Genomic DNA, 24,698 nt, shown 5'->3' on the forward strand with positions numbered 1-24,698 from the left:
CTAGTTTGAAAGGAGTGTTTGAATCATGTATGAGATATATGAATACGCAATAGGCTATTGCTTTTAAGGAGTAATCCTTTGTTAGCAAGGTGTGCTTTGTGGCAAAGTGTGAAGCACCCGGATGTCCATAATTCTTTGCTTTTTCTTGTCTCTCACTGACCAATTATTACTATTTTTATTACTATTTTAATATTATTTAATTTCTACAATTTTAACACAATTGCATGGCGTTTTTCACAATTGGTGTCGTGACCCGGATATAACAGCTCACTGCTGAAACCCCAGAGAATTCTGAGTGAGGAAGGGGTGCCCTGTCAAGTTTGGCGACCTTGCTCTGCTTCTTCTGGCATGATCGGCAAATGCAGATTTTTACCCAGTGTACAAAAAGAGACAATAAAACAAAGAAAAGGGAAAAGGCTCCCTAAAACCATGGTAATTGGCCTCCTAAGAGTAGTAGTGTACCCGAAGACCCGGAAAGGAAAAAGGATTGGAAGTACTTTTGGGGGGGAAGGTATGGGGGGATGAATGTGTGTGTGAATTAAAGGTGGGCTGGTTACCCCAGACCTGCTGAGTGAGGAGTCTTCCTCTGCCGTTCTGTCTTCTCACGAGAAAAAATGCCAGTAAAGAGAGAAAGTGAGAGATAAAAGGAGTGAGAGAATCCTCCTGGGTAACTGGGACTGGGTCACAGGGAAGGGGTGGAGCTCCTGGGAGAGAGGGAGCCATGGGTTTTCCTGGCAAAATCCACTTTGAAAACGGGATAAAAAGTGCAGGGGGCCCCTAGAAAATTTGTTGGTTGAGGGTCTAAAACCACACAAGAGACTCAGAAGTGCTAAACTCTATAGCACCTAGGCTTAAAAATTGCTAGGCTGAAAGTGAAATAAACATGGGCAGGAGACTTTTCTCCTTTTTAATGCCTTTATTAAAAGTGATGAGCTCTGGGGGGAGAAACGATGGGTGCACGCTCACGCTGCCGCTGCTCCCAGGAGTGACTCGTGTGAGGAATGAAATCCTGGAGATGAGAGCCCTTTTTCAGAGTAGTAATTGGTAGTTGACGTTAATGAAGTTGATAAGGTCTTAATTTGAAGTGTTGATCTGTTGTTAAACATTGAATGTTAGAGTTCTAGGACTTGCCTTCAGTTGCCGCTGTTAGATGTTGCTCTTTTACCCTGTATTTGTATCTCTCCCGGTCATGCTCTGCATTTGTTCCCCTTTCCATCTCACCCTGGATTTGTATCCATTCTCCTCGGGAAACACTTCCCCTACTCCCCTGCTCCCAGAAGGACTTACACCCAGACTGAATTTAAATAAGAGGCTGTGGGAACTATATGAACCCTCTCAAAACAACAAATTAGCACACAAACTTTGACTTTAGCCCATCAGAACCACAGTAAGTCGCCCACTCTTGGCTAGAGCCGGACTCTGTCCTGTCACCATAACTTGCATAGTACCCGGCTTGGAAGATACCCCTCGGCTGCGAGCCAATACTTGCCTGCTTAAGGATTCTCGTGCGGACGGAAGCGGCAGCTGTGTTGAGAGACAAAGCAGCACTCCTCCTCCTCAGCGTCGTCCAGTGGGAGCAGTGGCGGTGTGCGCGACCCCTCGGGTTCCCCACCCAGAGCTGTCTTTAATAAAGGCCTTTTCGAAGGAGTTGGTCTCCTGGCCCTATTTACCACAGCTCGGAGGAGGAGGAAGAGTGCAGCTTTGTCCGCTGCTCTCTGGGCAGAGCTGGGGATTCCGTCCTCATGAGAGCATGGGGAAAATCCCTTGTTCCCTTTTTAGGTTTTACTCCTAGTGTCCTGCCTCTAGCCGAGGTCCTTCCGTGGCTAGAGCAAGGGGCAAAAAAGGGTCTCAGCGTCTCTGCAGGCTCTGGGCTTTGTTCCTCACGTCCAGACATCACTTTGATCTCTTAATTCTTTGTTGGCTCATTGTTTTTGGGGTCTTTTGGTAAGTTTGGTGGGGTGGCTTTCCCATGGCTTGCTCGTTCCGAGGTAATTTGCATGCTCTCCAATGTCATCCCCCCCCCTCCATGTCCCCTCCTTTCACTGTCCCAGGAGGGTCATCCACCTGGCAGCAGTCAGGGTGGTACTGACAAAGGGAGTAGTTAACGAAAACGACTGGTGATTACAATAACAAACAGTTAGAACTCCACCCTGGCAGCAACTGGTCCAACCTGTTCACTCTGCAATCTTAAAAAAAAAAAAAAAAAAAAAAAAAGGTAACCTTTTATTTACTCATAACAGAAAGTGGCAAACTCAAGAGCATCTAGGCTTAAAAGCTGCTAGGTTGAGAGTAGCAAACACTAGAGACCCAGGGGTGTGGGATCCAAGAGCACCATGAAATGGCCAATAACATCTGACATTTTAACAAGTAATTTGAAAGTTAAAGGTACCTTATTGTTGTCTTGTTGTGTGTGTGTGAGAGTGGGTCACACACAAAATCAGCTTCAGCTTCCCGGGTGAGTGGGGGGTTGTGGCAAAAGGTGTGTGTGACTGTCACGGACATATTTTATGAAAAATCCTTTTGCTAGGATTTTTTCTCCTGAGAAGCCTCAGAAACAAAATGAAAACAATAATTATCTGCTGCTGCGGAGTGCAATGTGCATCTTTGATTGGTCTAATGTGGTTGTTTTTAATTAGTGGCCAAAATCCAGATGTCTCGGACTCTCTGGTCAGTCACCAGATTTTATTATAATTTCATTCCTTTTTTTCCTTGCTAGCCTTCTGATGAAAGCCTTTCTTCTATTCTTTTAGAATAGTTTTTAATATATAATTTTCTTTTAATATAATCTATATAATAAAATAATAAATCAGCCTTCTGAAACATGGAGTCAAGATTCTCATCTCTTCCTTCATCCTGGGACCCCTGCGAACACGACCACATGTGATCCACAAACAAGCCATTGTTCCCGGGACATGTGGGGACTGTGGGGAGAGAGAGTGAGTCACACGCAGACAACCTCACAGATGACCTGACACCAGAGGTGACCAGATTCGGGCCGGTGGCACTGAAGCCCAGAGAGGCTGACCGCAAGGCGAGGCGGGGCTACAGTATCATTGGACCTTTTAGCACTGCGGCTGCAAGGGGTAGTCATGTGGCCCATTCCCTCAAGGGTATGGGGGGTGGGAAGTCCATCTTGGGCAAGATGCGGAGGTCTGAACCCCTGACTCTGAGGCTATCTCTAGGGAAGAGGGGTAGCCAAACCTCAGGGGAGGTGGAAGGGCTCAGGGTGGGATGTTGCGGTGAGATTTCATGGTTTGCCTCAGAACTCTGGGTCCCTCCCCTGAAGATTCCCTCCCAGGTGTGTCAATCACCTCTCCTTTCCCCTCCCTGAGCCCTGTCGAACACTGTCTGTCAATCCTGGAATTCCAGAAGGGCTTCAAGTGATTGCCAGAACCAAAGGATGCCCTCTATCCCCTGGGGGAGCACTGGGCCATCCGGGTGTCTTTTGTCCCTTAAGACTTCCTCTCTTACCTGGTTGGTGAGCTTCCTACCTCTTCCCTCCTCCTCTTCCCCTGGATAAGTGGGCGGGCAACCACACAGTCCGGGAGGTCTGTTGGAGCAGTTGCTAGATTCCGAGGCCTGTAGGCCAGAATAAAAGCTCTGGATCAACACCCTCCATCAGAACCAACTCCTTTCCTTCACCATTGCCTTAAAGCTTCTCCATCAGAGGAAAACCTGAGGAGTGGACCCTCCATGGAAGAAAACTCCATCCCACCACTACCGGAGTCCTAGCATGACTGGACTTGTCTTCACGTGCCCAGCTGCAGCACACAGCTAACCAAAAGTGTCTCTGAGATCAAACACCACAGTTGCTGCTATTTGGTTCAACAGTAAGAGCCAGACAAGCCAAGGCACGTCCCATCTGCAATATGGGTAAATACCAATAGTGGGGGCCTACACAGACAGTGATTCTCTGGCAACAGGGATCCGCTTTGTATAATTCTAAGAGGTTTGCTAATGTTTCCTTCCTCTGCCCAATAAAGTAAAAGGGAAATTCTAGGGTGCTGAACTGAGGTCAGTTGAGAAATGTGAGGTTCTCGGGTGTAGAAAAAAAGGGTACCTTGTGTAGTCCGGGTGGGCGAGGTACAAGAACCAAAAACTTGGCTAAGCAGAAGTCAAGATGTATGAATGAACAGGCCTGATTTGTGAATGAATGGTGTGAATGAATGTGAGATAAGAGTATCTTTCCTTCAGAGTGTGTGTGTGACAAGGAGTAAGTGCTCCTTAGATAAGAACACCAGATAAGAATGCCCAGGGGCACCAAAGCCCATTGCTGCAAGGAGAATTTTCTGCATAAATAGAAAGAGATTAGAAAGAGATCTTCTCTTACTTCAGTTTAAAAAAAGAGTAAAACAGAACTTTTAAAGGGCCAGTAACAGTAAGCAGTTTTATTTACCAGCCTGAAAGCTTATAGTAACTAAAAGTCAATAGGGGTCAGACCCACAGTGAATGAGGCGGGCAATCAAAGAAAAAGAATGAGAACATTCCTCCTGGAAGCCCCCTTGGTGATAGACTAGATGACTGGAATAAGTGGGAAACAGCTAAAAAGTTAGAGCAAGTAAAGATGGTTTATTATTGTGTGGAACATTGGCCAAAGAGGAAATTACAACAAAAATCCTTAAAATGGGCCTGGAAGTAGAGATAAGTGGTTATGTAATTAGTTATATCAGCAAGTGTGTAAACAAGAAAGCCCTAATTCAGAAGAAGTAAAGTATGTTACTTGCTGGGTCAAATTCTTAAAAGGAGATTCTAAGGTATACAAACTAAAAAAAGATAAAGAGCAGAAGTCATTGGAAAAGGGTACAAAACGCTCAGTCCTGAAAGAGTTGTGGGGATTGATTTGTGGAAGCAAACAAACTCCACAACTTTTGTGAAAGGTGTAAAGCCAGTATGTTTATTACAGCGCTGGACTCATGTGGGGATCGTTCCCCTTAAAATGACATGCGTACCTTTGGGAACTCCAGATCTTTTTTTATCTCCCTTTCTAGGAGACATCTGAATCCTAAGGTATGAAATAACCCTAATGAATATTGAGAATCTAGAGATTGTCACCTCAAAATGTTTAAATCCTGCTCAATTCTTAAGTGGGGAACCAATGGAAAATTTAGAGCATAATTGTATAGAGCTAATTGACATACAAACAAAAGTAAGAGAAGACCTATAAGAAGACCCTTTACCATATGGAAGAGTCCTGTATATAGATGGATCCTTTTGAATTGTAATGCGAAAAAGGGCATCAGGATATGCCATTATTGAAGCAGGGGAAATCAAGAAAAAGGGAAATTACCCTCAAATTTGTCTGCACAAAGTTGCGAGATGTATGCCCTAAAGAGAGGTTTAGGTTTATTAGCAGACAATATAGGGACAATCTACACAGATTCTCAATATGCCTTTGGGATAGCTCATACCTTTGGAAAAATCTGGCAAGAGAGGGGATACCTTAAAAGGGAAAATCTGGCGCATGAAAGTCTGATCAGGGAAGTACTCGAATCCCTCAGAGGACCAAAAGAAATTGCCATAGTCCATATTAAAGGCCACCAAAAAGAGGATACCCCTGGAGTCCAGAGAAAGAAATTAGCAGACCTGGTGGCCAAAGAAGCAGCCTTAGAAATGGGGGATCCAGTCATAGTCCTAATGGTAAAAGACAACCAGGGGATAATAAGGGAAGAGGGGGTACCAATTTTCGATGACAATGAGCTAAAAGAAATAGAGAAAATGGGAGGGGTAAAAACAGAGGATGGAAAGTGGTGGACCCCAGATGGGTGACAAATATTCAACAGAATAATAACCAGGTGAGATGGAAGAGATACACCGATTAACTCACTGGGGAACACAAGGAATATATGATCATTTACTGAAATATTACATGGGGATAGGAATATATGAAATAGCCAGATCCATCAGAGGAGAATCTTTAACCTGTCAAAAAGTCAACAAAAATGTGATGCAAAAAACCACTCCTGGATGGAGGAAATTAGCCATAAGACCTATCCAGAGTACTCAGGTTGATTTTATTGAATTAACTCCAGCCCAAGGGTATGAACACCTATTGGTCATAGTTGACCATCTAACCCATTGGGTTAAAGCATTCCCCATGAGAAGGGAGACAGCCCAAACTGTGACAAAAGTTCTCTTGGAAGAAATTATTCCAAGATACGGGCTAGTAAATATTATTGATTCGGATCATGGCCCCCACTTTACAACCAGTGTGCTGCAATAAGAGCCCTGCGAATAAAGTGGGAGTTGCACACCCCTTGGCACCCTCAGAGTTCTGGGAGGATTGAGAGGGTGAATCAAACCTTAAAGAATATTTTAACAAAATTCCCAGTGGAATTGGGTCAAATGTTTACCACTAGCCCTATTACAAATAAGAACGAGACCCAGAACAGATCTAGGGGTCTCTTCTTAAAAAATGTTGTTTGGGCTGCCTTTCTTGCTTACCCCATACAATATTGGGGAACATCTAGGTGGGGGGGGGGGGGGGAGGGGGAACGACAATGCAAAAATATATAGAAACAGTAACAACAACCCTAGAAGAATTAAGGAAAAAGGGCTACCTTCCCCAAACTTCCCCACTGAACTGTAAAATACATGGTATTGATCCAGAAGACTGGGTATTGATTAAATAATGGAAGAACCCTCCTGCTTGCTTTGAAGGCCCCTTCTAGGTCATGCTTACAACAAACACTGCAGCAAGAACAAAGGAGTGGGGGTGGACTCGTGCAAGTTGAGTGAAGAGTCCAGTACAACCCCCAGCTGAGACAAGCAAATGGGCTATAGGCAGCAGAGATGATAAAGACTTTAAATTGGTCCTGAGGAAAACACCAAAAGAAGTGCAACCCTGAACACAACCCTGCCACAGGAAACATCTACATAGTTAACCTTATATCCTTAAAGTATGTTAATGTTTGTTATAGTTATAGTATAAGTTTAAGTTTTGTTTAGCTAAGAATTGACAATCAAAATAACATCTCACTTTCCAATACTGCTCCATAGAGCACTCTCCTTGCACCCCGAATCGGGACCAAATTGAGGGAAGGGAGTCAGTATGATAAGGGTCATGGCAGAATGTCTCCAGAAGAAAGGAAAACTAGACGTGGGAGGTAAGATTGGATTGGGAACTACTGTGGAGAGTTTAGTTCAGGCATGGCTTGAAGAAAAAGGCCATGAAGCCATGCAATTGAGAGAAAAGTAATAGGTAGTTGTGAAACAGTTCCCAGCCTGACTTCTATAAACAATTAGACTCTTTCAGGCATCATTGTATAAACAATAAAGTTCTCAGGCAGTCTTCCCATAACAAGTGTAACACCCTCTCTGGGAAAAGATGGCACCCTGAGAACAGATGTGGAAGTTTTGGGAACTGTTCATATCACAGTGAGAACACTGGTTTTGTTTTGTGTAAACAATCAACGGTGTAGTAAAACAAAAGGTGTGGTTAGAGTTTTCTCTGTTAGCCTATCATAAACCTGTATTTTGGAATATGCATGAAGTTCGTTAACACTATTATTTAAGCTGACTGATCGATCAATAAATCGAGTTCGATGCATCAAAGGATTGGTCGTTCTCCCCTCACTTCAACAAACTACCTGCAGGAAATACTGTCTGGGCACCAAGAAAACCCCTGTGGTTTGAGAGATGAGGAGGCCAGCCTGTACCAGACTCCTGCTCGAGGCAATGCTACTACTCATCCACTTGAGAGGAAGTGGAGGAAACACTTGTGAGAAGTGTTACTATCCCTTGTATAGAGGAGATACAGTAAGTGTATTGATCAGAGTACACACAAACATGAATCCTAAATGTATTGATCACTCCCAGTTAACAACCTGTAAAGAAGATAATAAAATATATTGGCTAGCTAAAAATATTGCAAATCCAACCCAGAAGATGTCAGGAGATTGCCCTATGAAAGAAAGATGGGTATGTTTCGAACAAGAAAGTGAAACAAACTTAGAGGATACATTCAAAGACAATGAAATGCACTTGAAAAGACAAAGGGATAGAGAGGGACAAATATATGGTAAGAATCTTTTCATCAATATGGTGGAAAAGATTACAAAGTAATTTAATTTGACTGATTGTTGGGGGGTACACACTTAAGTGAGATTTGGCCATGGGAAGGTATCAGTTTAGGTTCCCTAGACATTTTTAAATGGATTACATCAAGACAAAGCATGGTAGCTCCAAAAAGAAGGGAAGGAGAGTGGAAGTTAAATCAACAATAATAGGGGAAGAGTGTTTATCAAGAAATGGGAAAAAGTATACTATAGAAGAAGGACAAATGCCATGCAAAAGATATCTAGCAGCAAATGACACACACACCAGGTGGATCCCAGAAACCCCCCCATTCATATTTGGTCGATAGAAAAAACTGAAAGTAGATGTGTATACAGGAAAAAAGAAAAAATGTTTGAATACTTAGGAGATTATTTTAACCCATTCTAGGCAATAGAAACCCTATCCAAATATTGGAAACATACAACAAATCAAGATTCTAATTTCTGGGATGCACCTAAAAACTTATTTTGGATCTGTGCTAACAGGGCATATGTGAAGTTAGTGGGAGGGTGGACTGAGAGTTACACAATTGGAGCAATAAAACCATCCTTTTTCTTACTGCCTTAGGATGCGAAATCAAACTTGAGAGTCCCAGTACATGATGATCTGGCCAGAAAGAAAAGAAATTTATTTGGCGGAACCCAAAATTGGAACAATGAAATTTGGACCCCACAAAAGATTATCGATACTTATGACCCGGCTACTGGGGCCCAAGATGGATCCTGGGGGTACAGAAGCCTAGTATATATGCTCAATTGAATCATCCGTTTACAAACAGTACTTGAAATAATGTCCAATCAAAAAACTCTGATTCATTTATCTCTTAAACCAGCAGCGACAACAAACACAATCAGATCCAATCAGATCCAATTGGCAGTGGACTACCTCCTTGCAGAGGAAGGAGGGATCTGTGGTAAATTCTGCGGTAAATTTAATGCTTCAGAATGCTGCCTAGAGATTGATGACCAAAGTCATGTAATTAAAAACATTACTCAAAATATTAGAAAACTAACCTATGTTGGAACATAAAAATGGGCCCCCTTGTTTGGAAAATCCAATTGGTGGGACAACTTGTTCACCTGATTAATGGTAATGGAAGTCATCGTAATGGTAATGGAATGGCCAATGGTGGAAGAAGTTAGCCTTCTTTGTGGTGTGTGCACTAGCAAGTGTAATATTCCTACTACGTGCAATTGCATGTCTAGTCCGGATAGTAACCAGCTCTTCATCCAAAGAGCTGCCAGCCAGGGGAGCAGTGGGCACAGCAGCAAGTGACAGCCAGTCCACACGGCTGGGGACACCAAAATGGCCAAGAAGGTGGCACTGCTCCTGAGGGGTGAGTGCCCTGGGCATGGGCCTGATGCCCTGGGGATGGGCCCTGATGAAGCAGAGAGCAGTAGGGGAGGGGACACAGGGGGGCTGCGGGGTCCCCTGAGGTCCCCAATGCCAGCAGTGCCAGTCCATGTTACCCACAGTGAACCTGGGTGGGACTGGTGATGTAGGGTGGCTTTGGGGACAGGAACAGGGGGCAGGAATTTGGGGATGGGGATGTGGGGACAGGAATGTGGGGACTGGCACCTTTGGGCTCAGGTAACTCTGGGGAAAAAGACAAAGGAACTGGGATGCAGGGACAGAAGGGGACAAGTACCATGAGGATGTAGCCATGGGGATGGGATCATGGGGATGGGATCATGGTGGGGGTGACCTGGGCCAGCATGAGCTGTGTCTGTGATGTCCTCATGCCCAGAGTGTCCACAGTGTCCCCATGTTCTGTCTCAGCCCAGGGTGGCCTCTGTGTCCCTGTTCCCAAGGCGGCCGTGGCACAGGGATGTGGTGCATGGGTGCCTGTGACACAGACATGTCTCCCTGCCTCTCCAAAACATTTGGGGACCGCCCTCATGCCTTTTCTCACAAGAACTGCTGTCCCCACAAAGACAGTTTGGAGACAGTCACAACACCTTGTATCCCAGGTGCTGCTGTCCCCACAGTGCCACCCTCACCCAGTCCTGTCCCTTCTCCCTTCCAGCCCAGACCCTCGGCCTCGCTGGTGAGTCCTCGGAGGATGCCATGGCCCCACCCCGCTGTCCCCAGCCCCACACTGGCCCTGGCAGGCTGGTGTTCCCTGTCACCCACAGGTGCCCAGACCACCCAGCTCCTGGTGGAGCCCCCTGGATGCCAGCAGTGCTGTGGGACCGGGTGACACTGACCTGCCAGGGCTCAGGGACCACTGGTGGCACCATCTGGTACAAGGACGGGCAGTGCTGGGGGCAGCAGGGATGCAACCACCTCATCACCGTGAGTGGCAACTACACGTGGGACAGACCTGGCACTGGGCTCAGCCCTCCCATGAGCATTTCAGAGGGTGAGGGGGGTTTGGGTGTCTGCAACCTGGCACCTGTGGGTACTTCGAGGTTTCTGGGTGGGCTTCTCTCCATGGGTTACCACCTGGTGTGACCAGAGTCTGTTCCCTGGTCTGAGAACATCCCAGAGCATCTCAGTGGACTGGACTGTGACGAATTTGAACGAGGCCAGATTTTGAGAAGGAAAAAAGCTCTCGTTTATTAAAACAAACTACAGAGGACAGGGAGTTTGAGATAAGCCCAAACTCCCACGCAACAACCTAAAGATAACAACGTGTCCCAAACATGCTGGGTTCTCCCCGAAAAAGTAGGTCCCTCTGAAGGAGAAGAACCCTGAACCCAACTGAAACCCTCATTTTATAACCCCTCTCAGGTCCAGGGTTTGTGAGTTTTGGATCTGCATGTTGATTGGTCGTTTTTCGGTGTTCTCATTGGTCCTTATTGGTACTTATTCTGGACCAATCAGTTTCTCAGTGTGTTGAATGATTTGTCAAGTCCCCTGTCCAATCACTTCCCACCCCCCTTCAACTATCACCCCCACCAAACCCTGGACCTCCCTTTCCCGGGGCCCACAACAAACACCCATCAACTCACCCCAAAACGACAATTCCCAACCCAGCTCCAATTCAACTCAAATTGAACACCATTTATAACAGGACTGCTGGTGAGCTGGATGTGACCCAATAGGGGGCCCTTGTGATGTGACAGGACCCACTTGTCCCCCAGACCCACTGGCGCTGAAAGTGCCTGTCGGAGAATGAGGCCTTTGTCGGGAATGAGCCATTTGTCGGTGAGGGGAGACTCGGACACTCAATATGAGTGATAAGCAAGTTCCGTTTATTGAAGAGAGCATCAGACACTTATACAGCAAGTAATAAGCTCATGAATATTCTGTAATTTACACCGTCCATTGGCCACACCACAACATCAGCTCTTCCCCATTCCTTAGGGGTTACATCTCTCTTTTCTCATGTCTCTTTCACTATTTGTTATCATACTACAGATAGGCCCAAGGACACGCTATCTTGCAGGTGCAGGACTTGGAATTAGCCACGGTCTTGTTCTTTTCCATTCTCTAGTCAGCTAAATTCCCAACAGGTGCCAGTATAGGTGCTGCTGGAGGAGAACATGGTGACACTGCACTGCTGGGGCTGGTGGAACAGCATGATCACCTCGGTGTCATTCTACCATAAGGACAAGGAACTGGGAGTGTTCCCAAATGGGACTGAGCTGTCTCTGTCCCCTCTGCAGCTGAACCACAGTGACCACTACAGTTGCAGAGGCAGGTGAAATCCTGGGGGCTGCAGGAGTCCCTGCTGGTGACAGTGACAGTGCACAGTGAGCACCCACAGCCGCCACCCCGACACCCCCACAGCCCCTCCCCAGGGACTTGGGGTCACCGTCCCCACTGCTCCTAATCTCCTGCCCTGACCTCTTCCCTATACCGGTGCTGGAGGGTCCCTCCAAGCCCACCAAGGAGTCCTCCCTGAATCTCAACTGCCGCAGCTCCCCCAGACCCCTGTGGCCCTGATTCCCCCTTCCTACACCTGTTCTACTGGGATGGGCCAGGTGTTGGGGGCCCACAAGGGTCCCCACAACTGCTGTTTTTCACTGTGGAGGTCTCCCACTCGGGGAATTATAGCTGCCAGGTGCGCTCTGAGTCAGGGGTGCTGTGTGGAAGAGCAGTGCCCAGCTCCACGTCACAGTGCACAGTGAGTGCAATGATAGGCATGAGGCCTCACACCAAAATCTCTACCAGCCCTACCTGAAAGCCTCCTCATATTCTCTCCATTCTTTCCCCTGTGCCTTCGTTCAACCCTGAAGACCCCCCACACCTCTCTGAGCCCACCATGTCTCTCCCTGAATCCCTTCTGTCAGTTCTCTTGTTCTCTGTCACTGCCTGGGTCACCAAAGCCCTCCCTGGGGTCCCTTCTCCCACACTGAGCTCCCATTTACTCCCCTCCTACCCCAACCTCCCCTGCATCTCCCTGTATCCCCTAATCATGTCATCTCCCCCCGCAGGGGACCCATTCTCAGGGGTGTCCTTGTGGGTGAAGCCCCCCGGGGGACAGGTGGCACTGGGGGACTGCCTGGTGCTGAGCTGCATGGTGGCTGCAGGGACATCGCCACTGTCCTTCTCCTGGCACTGTGGCGGGGCTTGGAGGCACCACTGGGCACCAGCCCCTGCCTGGAGCTGTGCCACTTTGGGGACAATGACAGTAGCTGCTATCATTGCTAGGCCAGTGAAGGGGACAGTGTGGCCGAGAGTGTTCCCCTGAATGTCACCATCCCAGCTGCCCCTCATAGCAGCCATCCCACCCGCACCCCACAGATGACATCCCACTTTAAGTAATGGCCACTACCACCACAAGACATAATTCTGTGCGAGCAGGACCTTCTGGTTCTGGGTGTCTTTCACCCACAGTCTCCCATACCTTCCCCATTCCATCCCATCCCTGTACCCCTACCCAACACTAGGTGCTAGCCCCTTCCTCCAGCCTCAGCCCCATCTCTCCCCCACAGTGCCCGTGGCCAATACCACCATCACTCCTGGTCCCCTGCCACACCAGGTGCGTGCAGGCGACCCCGTGAACCTGCGCTGCTCGGTGCAGGTGGGCTCAGCCCCTGTCACCTTCACCTGGCTGTGAGACGGCCGGGACGTGGTCCGAGGTCCCCTCCTGGAGCTTGGGGACATCAACATGGGACATTCAGGCACCTACCAGTGCGTGGCCACCAACCAGCAGGACAGGCACCATGTGTTCCAGGCCAGACCTGGCCCTGGAGATGACACCATCGGCACACATGGACACAGGTGGGGTCACGCGGGGTCACCAGGGCTGCAGGACCCCTGAGGTGACAGGTGACCCCAATGTGTCACGTGTCCCTCTCTGTTTCCAGCAGTAGCTGTGGGGATCAGCAGGACCCTCCTGTTCCTGCTCCTGCTCCTGGCTGTCATCACAGGTTGTCATTTGTGGCACTGCCGGGGTGGGTAACTGCAATAACTGTGGGTCTCTAGGCTAATTGTAATCCAGAGCCGGCTTGCTCAACACTAAAGTCCACACAGAATTGCATGAACAAGACAAAAGATGAAAAGCGCTCTCTGCCAACGTGGAGATGAGTATCCTGTTACAGGGCTTGCAAGCGTCTTCCAGGGTGAAGAGAGAGGCGAGAATCTTGACCTCATGTTCAGAAGGCTTGATTTATTATTTTATGATATATATCACATTATTACTATGCTAATAGGAATAGAAGGAAAGATCTCAGAATGCTAGCAAGCTAAGAATAGAAAAGGAACCAACAACAAGTTCCGTGTCCAGGCAGAAAGCAAGAACAGCTCCGCCGTGAGTGGTCAGCAAATCCAAACATTAACAGAAGACCAACCACAGATGCACCCGCTGCATTCCACAGCAGCAGACAACCACCATCCACAGCTGCTGCTGAGGCCACAGCCCCCCAGAAAGGGGAAAAATCCCAAAGAAAGGACCTTTCACAAAAGATGTCTGTCACAGTATCCAGTTTATTTGCTTGTCCACGGACACTTCCGAGGTCAGTGACCACCAGGTAGCAAAGAGAGGGAGCCTCACCTGCGGTAGGGTTTTATGCCCCAGGTGATGAGGGTGGTGAAAGAGGACCGCGGCCAATGGGATAACATTGGGGAGGGGCGAGGGGAGGGACCACCCGTGGGGCAGACCACCAGGGATACAGAGACCAGGGGGGTGAGGGAGAAACCATGTGAGGAGGAATATACCATCCACGTGACCCAATAACATATTTCCCAACACCCGGTGCAAACAACTAAATAACTATTTAGTGCAATACCACAGGTAACGAGGAGGGGGATGGGCTCCTGAAGGGCAATGGCAAGTCCCCAGGTTTGGGGGGCAATGGGGCAGTGATCAAAGCCCTGACACGGTGGGGCTGAGCCCTCAATAGTCTTTTCTCAGGGGGGACCTGGGGGCATTTTGGAGTGTTCTGGGGTGTCCCAGGAAGGGACACCCTTAAGGAATATTGGGCTGGCAATGGGAGATCCTGGGATCTTTGAGATCCCTGCTGTAGGATCATGCAGGAATGTTGGTGGGGGGGTCTTCAGGGATCCTGGGGGAGTTTCCCTCCCTGCCATGTTTGGGGTTACAGTGGGTTCGGTGGTGCTCAGAGGTCTTAAAGGGAATCAGGGGTACAGTGAGAGCTCAGGGGTCACTGGGGGGTCAGATGCCCTGGGGGTCCCACAGTCACAGCCCAATCTCCTTTTCCTTGCAGCCACCAGGAAATCCCAGGACAGGTGAGTAGGCAGTTCTGGCCTTTCCCTCCTCCCCAGACCATACCCCCAATCCTTTTTATCCCTGCAGGGCCCTCCTGGATCCCTTGCCCCCCCCCACTCAAAGGAGGGGGAGGTGCTGGTGCTGAACACTGACATTGTGGGCACCGAGCAGGCAGAGGGTGAGTACAGGGAATGCAGGGGTGAACAAAGTCCCAGAGTGGTAGATGAGATCTATCATAAACTCTGTAGCTGTAGCAGGAGCCTTAGGGCGTCCCACCAGGGCAGGGGGTGTGGGGACTACAGTGTAGCAAAGAAACCTTGGGGCAGTGGTAGAGAAAAAGCACCACTGGGTAGCTGCAGCCCAGTGTAAGAGACGGTCTGAAGTTTCCCTCATTTGCCTCAAGATCATCGCAAAGACAGAGACTAAGACCATGAAGACCCTGACTAGAGTTCTGGGCCTGGTTGAGGTGGATGCTTGCCAAGTGATTGTGTACAAGTGTGTTTGCTGTGCCACCATGGCACACTGCTTCAAGCAGGGCCTGGCCAGGAGTGACTTGCTCTGTAAGCTTACGCCTGCTTCACAAACCCCGCTCATCACAATAGCCTGTGAATTTTCCCACCTTTTGGCCAAATGATCTTTCTGGGGTAATTTTGGTGATCCCCCATGGAAAATTCCTCATCTGCCTCACAACCACTGTGACAGACGGAGATTGAAGCTCCCTCCCTAGGACTGAGACTGAGACCCCTATAATTCTAACACAGGGGGTGCTGGCCTGATTGAAGCAGGATGTTTGCCAGGTGTTGCCTGCAGGTGTGTTCACTGGACCAAGACTGCTTCCCATATAAACAATTCCTGGAACAAAGGGTCCCAAACTGGACTGTCTGTACTTGTTCTCTACAGACTTATTCTCCATGGTCCTGTACCTGTTCCCCCTTTGGCGGAGGACTATAATAGACTCCTGAGTCAACCAAGGCTTTGGGATTCTCCTCGATGTGACAAGACAGATCTGTTGGCTGGACCACGAGGATTTCATCTCTCCATTGGTAGCTATATTCCCCTTCCCCTTCTTTCTCTCTCTCTCTATTCTTTATCTCCTTTCTAATCCTTCTATCGCATTTGCTGTGGGCACTCAGTAAAAGGTGCAATTTGTTTTGATTAGTACTGAAATCCCCTTTGTGTTGTTTTTTGCACTCTGAGATCAGTTAACGAACCATCACAACCCCCACTTGTACTAGGCGATCGGATCGGATCAGATCATGACACCCAGCTCCAAACAGGCCAGGGGGAAGGCTCCCTGGGAGGGGAAAGTGCTTGGGTTTCCAGGGTGTGAGAAACGATTGCTCACTTTTAAAATTTCAAATGTTTATTAAACCTTAACAAAAAAAATGGCTGAATAAGGAAAAAGTTTTCAGCACTGGGAGTCCCTGTGACCACCAGCCACGTGCTTCTCTACAAAATGGATGCTCTACCTTTCATATCTTTAGCTCTCCCCACCCCCTGTCATGCTGGCGGGTTGGGAAAGTTGCCTCGATTACTCGCCTCCACATTGAGCACTGTCTCTACTAAGTGGTGACATTCGCCCTCACTCTAACACTGTGACTCTCAATCTGGCAACCCTCAGGTGCTCTCTGGCCCCTACAAATCCTTCAATTTCATGCATCCTGCTGGCCACAGGTTCCCTGCTTTCCTCTTCTGTACATCCTGCCTGCAGCTTCTAACTCCCTCTTTCACACACATCCCACCAGTGACAGGGTCCCCACTTTCTTCCCCCACCACACGTCCTTCCGTTCTTTTTCATCCGACCATCCAATATCTTAAAGCTTCAACAGACCAGGACAGGTCCAGTTAATTGTCTGAAGCTGACTTTTATACATCTGGATTATGGAAATTTCAATCTGGCTAAAAATATTTATGAGGATCTTCTAAGTCTCATACCCACCCCAAGCACACTACTTCACTCACACTTTAAGCATTACTCTTAGCTCTTACACTCACTAGTACTCACTTATCTGATAAAATCAGCAGGGGTGTGTCATTCATCTGAAATCTCTTGGGCCATAAAAGAGATTTTATATCCCAGATGAGTGCCCCATTGTGAGAAACAACTGAACACTTTTAAAATTTAAAAGGTTTATTCCCCTCCAAATGATTCTGTTGGAATGCCAGGGCTATCAGCCACTCTTTCCATGTGACTTGACTGCTGGCTGTTCATCTAGGAGTCACCCCCTCCCACTCCCAGCACCTTCAGCATGACAATGGGAAAAAATTCACTGAGAACCCTAAACCCATAACATTACCCATCCTGAATTTTTTTCCCATATCAACATTGAACTTAAGACTTTTCAACTGTATACATACTTGCATTATTCAAATTATATATATATATATATATATATATATATATATATACACATCAAGATACAGCTACAGGTGCAGTGGCATCATGGACAGCTCACCCAAAGATAAGATCTCCTTGAGGGATACACCATGTTTCTCTGCCTTTTGTGTCACCAACCAGGTGCAACCTGGTCCTTGAGCAAAAACAATCTCATGAGTGGGTTTGTCATTTCCTGAGGCATGGTTAATCCAAACTGTTTTCCCTAACAGGCCTCTCAGCTGTACCACAGAGACTGTGAAAAATGCATATTTTATGATTGGCTTTGCGCAAATATTAAAATGAATATTATATGTGTTGTGTTAGAAAGTAATGCTGTATTAATTTTGTTAAGTACTGTGTTAAATACAGTTTTAGGATATAACAAAATGTTAAAATAGAAACTATGCTACGTAGGATACATTTTTCCCAAAGAAAGAACTCTCACCAAGACAGCAGACACAGGACACCTAAATCTTTCAAAGAAAGAGAATTTATTGCTCCATTATCAGGAGAAACTAACTTCTGCCCACCTCGCTTGGGCAGGATGACACTGTTAGGATTATGAGGAAGAAGTTGACGATGACCAGACAGAATCCTGTATTTTAATGGAATTTATGCATCATGTATGAGATGTATGAATATGAAACAGGCTATTGTTTTTAAGGGTTAATCCTTTGTTAAGGGGTGTCCTTTTTTGGACTTATGCTGCCCAGCAAAAGGTACCCAGACATCCGCAACTCTTTGTTTCTATTGTCTCATATTGTCCTAATTCAAACTGTCCAAATTATTATTATTCTAATTGTATTACTATTTTTATAATCATTTTATTACTATTAAACTTTTTAAGTTTAATAGTAATAAATAAACAAGTGATTGGTGTTTTTCACAGGGACCTTATCTCCATCTACAGTGTGAAGGGACTCTGGTGTTGACTGGCCATGTAGCCTTTGCTGAATGCTGATCCCAGTGCTCAAAGGTCCCCCGATGCAAGCTCTTTGAGTCGTTTTCAACCATCCATGACACTGTTCAACCTTCCCAGCAGATGGTGCATGGTAGGGGATGTGATACATCCACTCCACACTGTGCTCTTTTGCCCAGGTGGTAAATAAGCTATTCCTGAAATGAGTTCCACGATCTGACTCAATTAGCTCTGGGGTGCCATGTCACCACAGGACTTGTTTTTCCAAGCCCAGGATGGCGTGCTGGGCAGTAGTGTGAGGCACTGGGTGCAGCTCCTGCCATGGTGATTGCATCCACCATGGTGAGCACATAGCACTTACCTTGGCGGGTTTGTGGCACTGCAATGTAATCAAACTCCCAGGCCTTTCCCTACCTCTACTTATTCCAACGCCCACCATTCCTCAGAGGCTTTACTCTCTCAGCCTACTTAACGGCAGCACATCTCACACTCATGGGTAACCTGGGAGATGGCGTCCATGGTTAAATCCACCCCTTAGCCTTGTGCCCACTGAGCAGTGAAATCTCTGCCCTGATGACCTGAGGCCCATGGAGACAGAAACAACTCTCCCTTGTGTTGCCAGTCCAGATCAACCTGTGATGTTTTGACTGGGGGAACCTGGTCTGCCAGTTCGTTATTCCAATGTTCCTTGTTGACTTGACTCTTAGGCACGTGTGCATCTCCATGGTGGACTCTCACAATCGGCTTTTCCACCTGGATGGTGATGTCTTGCCACATTTCAGAAGCCCAGATGGGTTTCTCTTTACATTGTCAATTGGCCTCTTTCCATCTGTCCAGCCACCTCCACAGAGCATTGGCTGTCATCCATGAGTCAGTGCAGAGGGAGAGCTTTGGCCACTTCTCTCATTTGGTGATGTCCAGAACCAACTGGACAATCTTGGCAAGGTGCTCAGTTGCTCAATTCCTTCTGTTTCCACAGCAGCAATTCCAAAAGCCCATCAACTTCCCTTTGGGTCTTCGAAGTACCTGTTCCTGGGGTAGTCAATGCTCAGGATCCATAGGGCATCTGGGCCACTTAGAATGGGGTGTTTCTGCCAGTCCTTCCCAGTCAGGGAATATGCATAAATCTGCATAAAGCTGATGCAATATCAGGGGTATAAAAGATGGACCCATCATTTTTGTGCATGAGCCTCTGGCATTTTGCCATGCTCCCAAGCACAGTCTCTTTTGCTTTGCTGATTTTTTTTGTTCTCAGTAAAACTTCTATAACTCATTCCCATTTCGGGTCTGGATTGTTTATAACAGGTGGTCAGCCAGAGTGATCACTCACTTCTTTTGTTAACTCACTCACCTGCCATCCATCCCTGGGGCATCACCCCCTCTTTCTTCCATCATCTTTCAGTTGACAAATGGCAAAACTTCACTAATAAGCCCAAACCTGTAACACAACCCCAGAGTGGGACATGTGGGACAAGGAGCCTCAAGGCTCTCCCAGCCCTGAGGGCAGTTCCTCCCAAACAGCCCTGAGGCCAGGGAAGGACGGAAAACACCATCTTCTCAGAAACATTGTTTATTGGAAAATTTAGTCAATGCAAATGGAGTCCCAAATCCGTGGGGAATTGGAGCTGGTTCCTGGTGGGGCTGGGCCTAGGAGGGGGCTCTGCTGGATTGGCTCTGGGCTTTGCGCTCCACCTGGGCACAGTACTTTTCGGGCATTCCAGTGGCTCTGCAGAGGAAAGAATCCATCAGGTTCCCAATGGATCTGGGACTCTGGCCCCACAGCAGGTCCCATTTGCTGAGGATGCAGAGGGAGCTGGGAGGTGGCCCAGGCTGGGACACTAGGAAGGATTCGGGGAGCCCAAGGAGCCCAGGGAAGCAGCACTGGCAGCCCCTGACCTGAACTCCTGCAGCTTCTGCTGCCTGAACTGGGTGAGGCGCTGGCTGCGCTGCCGGACCTCCTGCTGCAGCCGCCGGCCCTCCTCAATGACGGCCGCCCGCTCCCGCTTCCGCTGCTGCTGCAGCTCCTGGATCTGCCGCCAGAGATCTTCGGCATGGGCGCGCTGCCGGAGCTCCCTCTGCTCCTGCTCCAGCTTCTCCCGCTCCAGCTGCTCCTGATGGGCCCTGTGGAAGAGCTGGGCTGGCTCAGGGACCCTGCCACAGCCCCTCACACCTGGCACAGCACCTGGGCTGGCACTGGAGCCCCTAGAGCAACTAGCTGGAACTGGGAGCCCCCTGGCCACCACCTCAGCCATCCCTCAGTCCCATGTGCCTCACCTGAGCACCCTCTGGAATTCCTGGCGGTCTTGCTGCACCTGCATGGCCAGGTACTGCTCCTTCTGGGCCACCTGCTCCAGCCGGTCCTGCTTCAGCTGCTGCTCCAGCTCGGCCTTCTTCCGCGCCTTCTCCAGCTCCCGCCGCCGCCATTCCCGGTCTGCGACCTCTTGGTTCCTCTTGGCTCTCAGAGCATCCTGCCCAAATAGGGGACAGTGCTGAGCTTCCCTCAGGGGCACCTTTGGAAGCCCTTGGCCGTGGCTTTGGCTCTGCTCCAGGACGTCCCCTGGCTCCAGAGGCTGGTCCTACAGACCCCCCACATCCAGGGGTGCTGCCCCTTCACCAGTCTGGGGACAGGGACGGTGGCAGGGGAGCACATCACCTGTTCCTGGGCCACTCACCTGCTCTGCCTGCCAGTCCTGGGCCCGTTCCTGTGTGGCCCTGAGCCGGGCCAGCTCCTTCTCCTTCTCCAGACGCAGTTGTTGCTGCTCTGCCTCCAAGGCGGCCTCACGCTCCTACAGGGGTCAGAGCCCCAGGGTGGGACAGAGCCCCAGGGTGGGACAGAGCCCCAGGGTGGGACAGAGCGCAAGGACAGCTCCTGCAGCCCCTGCCCACCCCACCAGGAGCCCACTGCTCTTACAGCCTTCTGCCGCTGCTGCTCCAGCACCCGCTCATCCTCCAACCTCTCCTGCTCCCGCTGTTGATCCTTCAGCCTCTGGCTCTCCATGTTGAAACGTTTAATATCAGCATGGATTTGCTTTAGTCGCTCCTGTTTCTGCTCCCAGGCCTGGAAATGCCATGCAGGGCTGGAGATCACCAAGTCGAGTGCTCTTCCATCCTTGTCACCCAGGGCAGGAAGGCTTTGGGCCACCTCCCTAGGATGTCACAATGTCCCCAAGGGACTAGAGCTCTGATCCTGCTGCCTGCTGTCCCCACTCCCTGAGTGTGGCTGATCTAGCTCTGCCAATCCCTTTCCAGCCACGTGGAAACCTCCCTGCAACTCCCTATTCCCTGCTCCCACCTTCCGATCCTCCCTCTTCATCTGCTCCAGTCGCTCCAGTTGCCTCTGGCCCTCCTGGTACAGCTCCTCAGCCCTCAATGCCCGCTCCTCTGCATTCTGCTCCATCTGTTTCACAATGCCCTGCCGGGCTCTAGGAATACAAGAGCAGAAGGGTTTCCTATGGCTTCATCCTGCTCCCCATCATGGGCATGCTGGCATGGACAGGGCTGGTGTGGTTGGAATGGGCCAGATGCCTCCATGGGGAAGAGGGAGCCTCCTGCTCACCTCATCAGCTCCTGCTTCCTCTGGCGCTCCAGCTCCTCCTGGACCTCCATGCCCTTCTCCTGCTCCATTTCCATCATCTTGTCCAGACGCTTCTCTTCCTCTGCCAGTTCCTTGAGGATCATCTGCTTCTCCAGGACTTGCTTGTCCCGGATCATGTTGCACTTGGCATTGAGGAACAGCTGTGGGGACAAGAGGTGTCTGTGGCTCGGAGCTGCACTGGGACACAGGGAGCAGGGAGGGCCAGGGAAGGAGAGGAAGAGCCTGGGAGCACAAGGAGCAGGGGAGACTCAGCAATGCCAGGTGATAGAGGGGAGTGCCGGCCCTACCGCGTTCAGTTCCCGCACATCTTCCTCCTGCTCCAGCCTCATCCTTGTCGCTCGCTGCAGCAGCTTCTGCTCCTCCTGCTGCAGCTCCTCTTCCATGTCTCTCCAGCGGTTCCTCTTGTCCTCCAGCTCTGCCTTTCTCTGCTCCTCGATCTGGGCCTTTTTTAGGGCTTCCTATGGGTACAGAGAGCGCTGCCCAATCCTGGCCACCTTCCCAAGGGCTCACAGGGGTCACACTTCAGGTGCTGCCCTCCTGACACTGAGTGGGAACATGTCAGGCTCCTGGCATGTCCATGGGCACCCCTCCCCACACCTCTGGGCAGACACCCCATGCCCTTTGAAGGCTGGCAGTGCTGGGCACAATTTCAGGGATGCTGCCTAGCTCTCAGTGAGCCCTGAGCCCTGCAGCCTACCCTGCGCCCCAAAATGTGGTGGACAGAGGGAGGACCCCCTGCGGGAGCCACCACCCCTCAAACCCAACTGTGGAGCAGGAAAAGGGGGAAGCAGAAAGGGAAATGCCTACAAAAGCAGCGTCCTGTCTGGCTCTCAGCGTCTTCAGCCTGTCCCAACGCTCCACCTCAGTCAGGGCTCGAGCTGATTCCTTAAGTTTCTCATATTCCTTTTCTCCAATGATGAGACATGGCTGGGGCTTCTCCTGGGGAATGCTGGGGAGCACAGGGAGAGAGCTTAGTGGCATGGTGACCCCAACAGGTCCCTGTGCTCCCTGAGCTGCCCACTCAGCCACCATGTCAGCCCAGATCAATATGGGAAGTGCTGGGGAAGCCGTGGAGACCTGGCTCTCTTGTTTTGGGGTGAGGCAGGAAGGGAAAGTGTGGTGAAAATGGCACCAGGCAGGGATGCAGGGGGCAGGATCCCCGGGGGTGGCCAGGGCACACTGCCAGTCCCTGCTCCCTAGAGATTTTGGGATGCTGCACTGACACCTATTCCCCCAAAACCGCTCAGGACTCGGGCACAGCCTTACACGAGGTCCCGGATCAGGTCCCTGGTGATGATTCTGGTGGTCTTTGGTTTGTATCTGACAGAGAGCTGTGATTCAGGCGGTTTGGGCACATCCTGAAGGATCACAATGGGGCTGCTGGAGCCCGTGACCTGTGGGAAAGGACGATGTGAGGGATCCGAAATCCCCACACAGTGCTCCCTGGACACCAACTGATCCTGGGAGGAGCTCTGGACCCTCAGTCGGGACGTGCCCTCAGGGGCACGACCGAAAGGGGCCGGAGGGGCTGGGGGTGAGGCGAAGACCGGGGGCAGACCTTGGGAAGGAGGGACTGAAATCCTGGTGGGCGAAGCTGCCGACGGCGCGGGAGGAGGGATCCCCGGGAGGAGTCTCCCGGACAGAGGGACTGAGATCCTGAGCCGGTAGTCGCGGCTGCCATGGCACTCTCATAGAGTGCGGGAGGTGTGACAATGTCCTGGAGCCGACATTCCAATGTGATGGGACCAGCGGTTGGGACGTGTCTGAACCGACTGTGACAAAGAGCCCAAAGCCACTGTCGAGACATGTCGGGACCGACTGTTGCCATGGCAGCGCCCCCAACAGCTTCCGGGACTCACAGGATGTCCTAGAGCAGATGGGGGACGGGTATGTTGGTGTGAAAGCTCCGAGAGCTGAGAAGGGCAAATCCAAGGGAAGGCAGAGATGGAATTGCGGCAGCCAAGAGGAACCCGAGTGTTATAGATACATATTATAATATTGGCTTTTTGCAAATATTAAAATGGATTTTATATGTGCGATGTGAAAGTAGCTTTGTTATAAAGATATCATTTTTATTTCTAGTATTAATTAATCTTAGACATAGTATTGAAATAGCTGATATAAGTATGCTTGTATTAAAATGCCTGCTTGTATTGCATAACATCCAGTGAACGCAGGATGAAGACACCTGCTACAGATATGCCAACTATCAACACCCATCCTCTGAAGACAGTGTGGACCAAGGCCCAAAACTGAAGACGATGATAAAAAAGGACTAAAAGAACAACCCAGGAATATGCATCCTCTAAAAAGGTGGATCCAAGGAGGAGATATGCTGAACAGTTCTTGGAACATGTAAACTAATTTGGGGGAAAAGTTTACTACGCGAAAGGCTGATTGATATAAGGGAAAAGATATTTAAGGGGTATCCCCAAAGAGAACAGTGTGCTCTTGGCTGAGTGCCAACCTTTGCTCTAGGGTCCTTGTCTCCTATTGTCCTTTATTAAACTTTTTAAATTTTCACAGGAGAGTGAACGTGGTTTTCACTCTGAGGTTGCGAGAGGAACAGCCCTGCAGGAAGGAAGGAGGGGCATGAGGGTCTCCAGGGATTCGCCCAAAGCCTGTGGGGGTCCCCAGACAGCAGACACCCTGCTGCAACCCTGCAGGAGCCCCGGCCAAGCAGAGGATGCCCGAAGGAAGCTGTGAGCCCGTGGGAAGCCCCTGCTTGAGCAGTTCCCGGGGCACTGAGCATGGGCAAGGAAGGGCCTCAGCCTGGAGCAGCTGGGGCAGAGCTGCAGCCCGCAGGAAGGACTCCGGCTGCAGAAATCGCTGGAGAAGACTCCTGTGGAAGGCAGGAACCCCAGTTTGGTGGAGGAGGGCAAGGACTGCAACTACTCTGGCTGAGCAGCAGCAGAAACAACCTGTGCTGAACTGCCTGGGGCCTCCCTTCCCATTTCCCTGTGCTGCTGGAGGGAGGAGGGAGAGCCCAGGAAGGAGTTTGGGGTGGGGGGGAAGGTTTTTTGAAGGGTTTATTTGACTTTTCCTTATCCTGCTCTGATTTTGTCAGCAGATATTCAATTCATGTTGTTAATTCTGAGCCTGCATTTCCCGTGACAGGATTTGATGAGTGATC

General features: G+C 49.6%; 1 protein-coding gene and 1 pseudogene across 1 annotated transcript; one reads left to right on the forward strand and one right to left on the reverse strand.

The window, feature by feature from the left end:
• The window catches only part of LOC131091662 (Fc receptor-like protein 4), a 39,484-nt pseudogene extending 24,384 nt beyond the window's left edge, over positions 1–15,100 (forward strand).
• Positions 15,101–19,617: 4,517 nt separating this feature from the next.
• LOC131091486 (cilia- and flagella-associated protein 45-like) lies at positions 19,618–23,246 on the reverse strand. The gene is given in 12 exon segments (XM_058037585.1): positions 19,618–19,696; positions 19,867–20,091; positions 20,245–20,438; positions 20,643–20,756; positions 20,882–21,028; positions 21,263–21,392; positions 21,527–21,705; positions 21,853–22,023; positions 22,373–22,514; positions 22,832–22,980; positions 22,982–23,093; positions 23,095–23,246. Coding segments are annotated over 12 exon segments (1,794 nt in total).
• Positions 23,247–24,698: the final 1,452 nt, after the last annotated feature.

Source organism: Melospiza georgiana, chromosome 19 (assembly GCF_028018845.1).
Source record: "Melospiza georgiana isolate bMelGeo1 chromosome 19, bMelGeo1.pri, whole genome shotgun sequence".
Taxonomy (NCBI): domain Eukaryota; kingdom Metazoa; phylum Chordata; class Aves; order Passeriformes; family Passerellidae; genus Melospiza; species Melospiza georgiana.